Raw genomic sequence first — 7,216 nt, 5'->3', positions numbered from 1 at the left:
GCTGGGAGAGCTGGCGTTGGATCGGCTGGGGGAGCCTGGTCTGCTGCTGCCTGGAGTTGTGCCTGAGGAGGAAGCACCGAGGGCGGTCTGACAGGACGCGGAAGCGGAGAAGGCTAAGCTAACTGCTAGCCCATGCAGACCGGCAGTTCCGACAGTCACCCTGGCGTTTACTCTCTTGGACGGTGAATTTATTTTTTATTTTTTGGATATGTGTTTTTGTCTTTGTGTTGCACTGCTGTGGGCTGGGGGAAGTGATATTTCGTTTCATTTCATGTGCACAGGTCATGGAATGGAATGACAAATACATGCTCCTGATTCCTGAATGTCGGACATCATGTGATGCGAGGAGGAAAAGCAGTGGAAACTATAAGGGCAGTGTTTCACAATGCTGAGAGTCCAAGTTCATCATCTGCATAGAACATTTATCATCGCACACACACACACACATACACACACACACAAGCTAGTTTGTTCTTACTTGAGGAGGTTTTCAGCTCCTGCCCTCATCCTCATCTGGCGGATGATTTGCTGGTTGAGACTGGCTCTCCTGTTCTGCAGTTTGCTGCGTCCAGTCTGGGCGAAGGGATTACAGCCCTGTATACACACACACACACACACACACACACAACACAACACAACACAACACAACATAATTAACCAGGATAAACCGTCTCCATCAAGACAAGTTTTCAACTGCTTAGAGAAGGTTGGGTTCGGTGGGTGTCCGGAAGCCTTCGGTTTGTGTCATCTGTTGATTTGAGAGAACCCATCCTATTGTACAGGAGCAGTGGGCAGCTGCAGCGCCCAGGAACCAACTCCAGTTCTTCTTTCCATTGCCTTGCTCAGGGGCACAGGCAGGAGTATTAACCCTAACATGCATGTCTTTGGACTGTGGGAGGAAACCGGAGCACCTGGAGGAAACCCATGCGGACATGGGGAGAACACGCAAACTCCACACAGAAAGGACCTGGGATGGCCTGGGGTTTCGAACCCAGGACCTTCTTGCTGTGAGGCGACAGTGCTAATCACCGGGCCACCCTGCCGCCTCCCCCCCCCCCTCCGTTTTTTTAAGAGATAAAAACTCAACTTGCAGATGTGAATTTTCTGTTGGATACAAACAATAACATCCGTAAGCGAAGCACCAATGTCACTTTTAACTCCCAAATCTCACCGCGTTTACATGCACGGTTCAGTCGAGCTACGGTTACAGCTCGATTAAGCCATGTAACTGAACTACTGTCATTGTCCCAGTGTACAAAAACCGGGGGAAAATCGATTTATTGACCGAAGTACGTCCCACCCGATACGGTAGGTAGCGATATGCCCCCTTTCAGCTGGTTGCTACTGGGCCACGGGAACGATGGATCATGCCCAGAACGCCTAGGCCAGTTCGGGGCCGATTGAAGTGTATACATGCCAGAGTAAATCCATCTCCAATCGCATTATCTAGGCGTGTTAGTCCAACAGCACTGATCAACTGTATAGCCCTAAAAAAGTCAGTATGGAGAATTTAGAAGGTTTAGAATGAAAAGACACGTGTTCTGGAGAAAAATGTTCAAATGTCTGTCTGTGTGCCTCTCTTGCCCTCCCTTTACTTGGCTGTACATTCTGTCATCATTCCTGACGAAGGTAACCCAGCCTCGCAGTGTAAACACTGGCGGAGATATGACTCACAGACCAGGGCTGTGGTCAGAACATCATGTGACCTGATAAGATGGAGTCACCGAGGTGGTGGGTTTTTACAGCGCTTGCCAAGTCTACCATGACTGAAGGTAACAAAAGCGGCAGAATAAACCTTGGTTCCCAGATCACCACCATAATAAATAACCCACAGCAAGGAGGCCAAACATCAACGAGTCCAAGAACCCTCGTGATAGATGGAACAAAAGTTCTTGTGCTTCTAGAAAGATCATGGATGCCAGACGAGTGACAGGGCTATGTTTCGACTTCCAGGATCATTGAAGATGAATCAGCCAGTGGTTGGGGAGGACGTTCAGTGCCTGGCCGGCACAGTTTGGTTAAAGTCTGGTCACTGAGCAGCCTGCCAAATAAACAAAAACAAAAACCTCGAGCCTCATCAGGTTAAGCATTCCAAGGTGCGACTGTCCACCCATCTCCTCAGCAGCTCTCAGGACCAGTTAAACTGGGACAGCGTTGGGACTGGTTTGACCAATGTACCCTCTGGTTGATATGAGACTGTTCCCTCTGGCGTGTTTCCAGAGAGAAACAATTGTCTGTTTTTAGGGCCTTTTGTTTCCACGCGTATTTTCTGAAGGAAGCCCTTTTACTCGTTGACCTCCGACCCGAACCGCTCAGCCAAACCAATCTCATTCCAATGTGTTCCTAACAGAATCTGGGCCGGAGCCAAACGCAAAAGCTGCAGACTGCGAGGAGGGGCGGAGTCTCAGAAACGTCCCGGTGTAACCAGTCTCCCGATTGGCTGCTTGTCACCCTGCTATTATATAACTATGGCTTTGTAAGGAACATGTGGAGCAATGACTCACGGGATACTTTGGTTATACAAGTGCCCATTAGGTCTGGCATGGGTCCAGCGAGAGGCTTGGTCCCCTAATGAACATTCAACATTCCCTTCTCTCTCAAAAACCTTTTTTCTGGCTGACACAAACTTGGTCACCATGACTGATCTCCACTCTCTCTCCCCCTAACACGAAGTCAGTGGGGCGGGGGCGGGGGTAGGGGCAGGGGTGGGCAGTCTGCAGAAAGTGAGAGGCAGGCTGCTCTTTAAGCCAGTGCACATGTTGTCAATTTGTACGTGTGGTTTGGGTGAAGGACGGCACCAGGCCAGATGTTACGTCAGTGGGTTGCTCGGCTGACGAGACTGAGAAGAAACTGAAGAGACTGAGAAGAAACGAGAAGAAACTGACGAGACTGAGAAGAAACGAGAAGAAACTGAAGAGACTGAGAAGAAACTGAAGAGACTGAGAAGAAACGAGGTGTTTTCTCATCAAGTAGCCCTGCGGCGGGGCCACATCCGATCTGAACACACCTAACCTGAACACATTTGACCTTACAACACCTGATCTGAACATCGAAGGTTTTGGAACTCGGTCAAGCCAGGAAAGGGAGGGAGAAGAGAATAAAGGAGAAGAACCTTTGTTCCACTCAGCTAAAATTTCACCAAACTGTTTCCAAATCACAAACCTCTGTAAGATTACGACATCAGGAGTTTGTGGTTACTCATCGCCCTGCGGTCTCCGAAAATGTGCTGGCCTGTTCAAACTGAACAGAGGTCTCCGAGGGCGATACCACCAAGACCATAAACTGGTCCTTATGACAACAGCACAGAGAGAGGGAGGAGGGAGGGAGAGAAAGCTCAAAGGAGAGACAAATCAAACATGGAGAAGATGGAGAGGGTTTCTAACTAAACTAAGGTTTCTCCCATCATGCCCGGCAGCATGGATATAGACACAGGAAACGCAGCACAAAGACCAGATCTAGGCAGCGCTCAGATTGGTGATCGGGGCGATCAGCGCAACACAAAGGCTCTTGTTGAGTCAATTTAAACAGGCTGGGTTAAAACACACACACACACACACACACACACAACTATGTGGCAGGCCGAGTAACGCCACATTAGATAATCACTCAGCGGAGAGGACCTTTTCCCACAGACTCAGCACAGCTCGGCACTGCATGCACACAAACCAGACCACCGACTGGAAATATCTGGAAATCCCAGCGCTGCACGAGAAACACGATTTTAAACAGAAGGAAGAAAAAAAAAATCCTTTCTTTCTTTGACTGATCAGAAACAGAACTGCCACCTGCACAGCAGATGGTCACTGGTGGTTCCTCTAAAGGAAAGGAAAGGAAGGTCCATGATCAGCCCACTCTTGACTAGATCACTCTGTGCAAAGAGGGTTTTTTTTTTACTTGCTATTTGTCTTTAATTACTGATCAGATTTTTATTTACATTTTTTAAATTTAAATGTTTTTTGATTTCATTTTTATCACGTGAGGCCCCTGGTTACTTGGTTTTAAGAAGCACCATCCTCCTCCTCCTCCTCCTCCTTACTATTATCATCATTACTATAAATGCCACTTATGAGCGGTTGGTTACAGAGGTCCTCCAGCCAGCAGACAAGAACGTACTATGATGCTAACATGCTAACAGACAAGAACGTAGTATGATGCTAACATGCTAACAGACAAGAACGTACTATGATGCTAACATGCTAACAGACAAGAATGTACTATGACGCTAACATGCGAACAGACAAGAACGTACTATGATGCTAACATGCTAACAGACAAGAATGTGCTATGATGCTAACATGCTAACAGACAAGAACGTGCTATGATGCTAACATGCTAACAGACAAGAATGTACTATGATGCTAACATGTTAACAGACACGAACGTACTATGATGCTAACATGCTAACAGACAAGAACGTACTATGATGCTAATGTAAACTACTAATAAGACACTTTAGTCGAGCGGTTAGTGATGTCGCCTTGTGGTGCAGTACACCCCGGTATCGAATCCCGCACCGTGCAAGAAAATAACCGGTTACATTGGTGGCAGCGGTGGGATCCGGAAGTGTGCAGATTCTCAGAAGTCTCTTCGGAGCGCGGGAAGAACAAAGCGCGAGGGCGCGCTTCCGGGAAGGGTGACGACTGTAAACTACTAATAAGACACGTTAGCCCCTAGCTAACGGGTCTGACCCTTTAGCCGAGCGGTTAGTGATGTCGCCTCGTGGTGTGGTGCACCTGGTATCGAATCCCGCACCGGGCAATAAAATAACCGGTTACACTAACACGCAGAGGACAAACTGGTCATGCAGAAACCCCCACATTAATACACAACTACCACCTCTTTCTGCACGTGTTATTATTATTAGACTCCAAACCCCATCCCCAACACACACACACACACCCAAAGACATAAGACACGCGCGCGCGCGCGCACACACACACACCACAAATACATTACACAGATAAACCACACACAAACACACCCACACCCAACTATATAAACACACGTACACACACACACCACAAATACACCACACACACACACCACAAATATATTACACAGATACACATCACACACACACCAACATCAAAATATGTAAACACACACACACACACACACACACACACACACACACATACACACACACACACACACACACACACGCACACACACACACTAACATCCAAATATATAAACACACACACACACACACACACAAACACACACACACAGCCCGGGTCATCTGGTGCTGACAGCTCCACCTTCACGTTCAGGTGAAGGTGGAGCTGCAGGTCCTTGATCTTCTCGTTTTAGTTTGGATTTTTTTTTTGTTGAGTTTTTATTTCAATTTTAATTCAACGACAAATCGACATTTCACGTCAAACACCCAAATCTGGTTTTCCTAACACACGATGGGGGAGAAACAGCCTCGGGACGTGGAGAGGCGCCCTCCTCACGTAGCAGATACGCACACGTCCCTCGGAGAAGAGGGGATGGAGGCGAAACAACCCCACCCCTGGTTCTGTACCCCCTCATCAGATATGCGGGGTGTCGGGGGCGGGACAGGTGGCGTGCCCATCGGCCAGCCACCCACGGAACAGGACGGTCACGGAAACTTTCCCCCCTTTCTTACCTTCTTGAAGTAGTCCTTCTCTCCTCCGCTCGGCAGCAGGGCGTCCGTCATGATCAAACCTCCGAGTCCGACGATTCAAACCGAGACCCGCTCCCTCCACAGGTGCGCCGCTTCTCACGCCGTCCGAGTCCGTCTGCGTGTCCGTCCGGGTGCGACTGCGCGTCCGGTCCCTCTCGTTTGTGACTCGTCCGCTCTCCTCGGCTGGGTTTTGGGGATCGGCCCCGCCCCCTGCACGATCAGGTGACGCTGCTGAGATACGCGGGTGGGCGGGGCTTCCGTCAGGTGGGGGGGGTGGAGGCATGGACGTATCATCGCAGCCAAATTTTGGTAACACTTTAGTATGGGGAACGTATACACCATTAATTAGGTGCTTATTAGCATGCAAATTAGCAACATGTTGGCTCTTAATTGGTCATTATCACGTACTCATTAATGCCTTATTCTGCATGGCCTTATTATACAACCAGTAAGCCATTAGCTATGAGTTTTCCCTCTATAACCTCAGAAGTATTGCTTATTAGTAGTACCATCTCAATATGCTTTGCTTAGTGTGGCCTTTATAAGGTGGTAGTACCACAAGAAGAGTTATTCTGCCTTACCAACACTTAATGAATATGGTCTGTTCTTACATAACAACACACAACACTACAAGTGTTCATAGTGTTAAATTACTGTAAATTAAGTTGTTGTTACTTAGAATATGTTCCCCATACTAAAGTGACATCTTGATCATTACTAATTCACTAGTAATTAAGTTTTGTTACTTAGAATATGTTCCCCATACTAAAGTGACATCTTGACCATTACTAATTCACTAGTAATTAAGTTTTGTTACTTAGAATATGTTCCCCATACTAAAGTGACATCTTGATCATTACTAATTCACTAGTAATTAAGTTTTTTCATGTTCCCCATACCAAAGTGACATCTTGATCATTACTAATTCACTAGTAATTAAGTTTTTGTTACTTAGAATATGTTCCCCCTACTAAAGTGACATCTTGATCATTACTAATTCACTAGTAATTAAGTTTTTTTTATGTTCCCCATACTAAAGTGTTACCCAAATTCTTTCCCCAGTGGTCGCTCGCGGTATTGCAGCGAAAAAGCCCCTGCGGCCCAAAAAGCCTTTCCCCCGTAGACCACCATTGGAAAAGAGACGCCTGTAAAACCGTCGACAGGACACCTGCAGCTATAACCATGGTCAGTTATTACTCTTTGTATTGTATATTTTTTAAGCCGTGGGGTTTTAATCTTTTCAAAACTTTTACAAAGCACGGAAAAAGCCCAGAAAATCTTTTTTTCTGCGTGACGTCACGGCTGTGTACAAGCACTCTACGCGCGGTCATGCTGTGCATCGGGAACGAGGTTCTTTGCTAGGCTTTTGGAGCACTATCTTCATTGTTGGTTGGTGTTGCCTTTAGCAGTAGTTCTACTATATAATACCTCCATGGGTGGAGGACATGTAGTTATTATTATTATTATTCGAACCATAATTTACAACAATAAGGCAAACATTACAATTGAAAACTTTTAATCCTCTAGAAAACAATGAGCAGACACCACAAGAGATGTAAAACATGT

The 7,216-nt window shown here is 46.8% G+C and overlaps 1 protein-coding gene across 1 annotated transcript in view; it reads right to left on the bottom strand.

Annotated features, from left to right (window-relative positions):
• Window positions 1–5,792, bottom strand: part of rhpn2 (rhophilin, Rho GTPase binding protein 2) — a 47,890-nt gene extending 42,098 nt beyond the window's left edge. Inside the window, exons 1-2 of the mRNA XM_056278763.1 lie at window positions 5,633–5,792; window positions 479–594 (exon numbers count right to left, since the gene is read on the bottom strand). Of these exons, the coding sequence (XP_056134738.1) occupies window positions 479–594; window positions 5,633–5,683 (167 nt within the window). The 5' untranslated portion in view covers window positions 5,684–5,792. The remainder of the gene's footprint in view (window positions 1–478; window positions 595–5,632) is intronic.
• Between the last annotated feature and the right edge of the window lie 1,424 nt (window positions 5,793–7,216).

This window comes from Lampris incognitus, chromosome 4, assembly GCF_029633865.1.
Source record: "Lampris incognitus isolate fLamInc1 chromosome 4, fLamInc1.hap2, whole genome shotgun sequence".
NCBI lineage: Eukaryota > Metazoa > Chordata > Actinopteri > Lampriformes > Lampridae > Lampris > Lampris incognitus.
The sequence above is the reverse complement of the archived record's forward strand: the minus strand, read 5'-3'. Positions and strand labels throughout refer to the sequence as shown.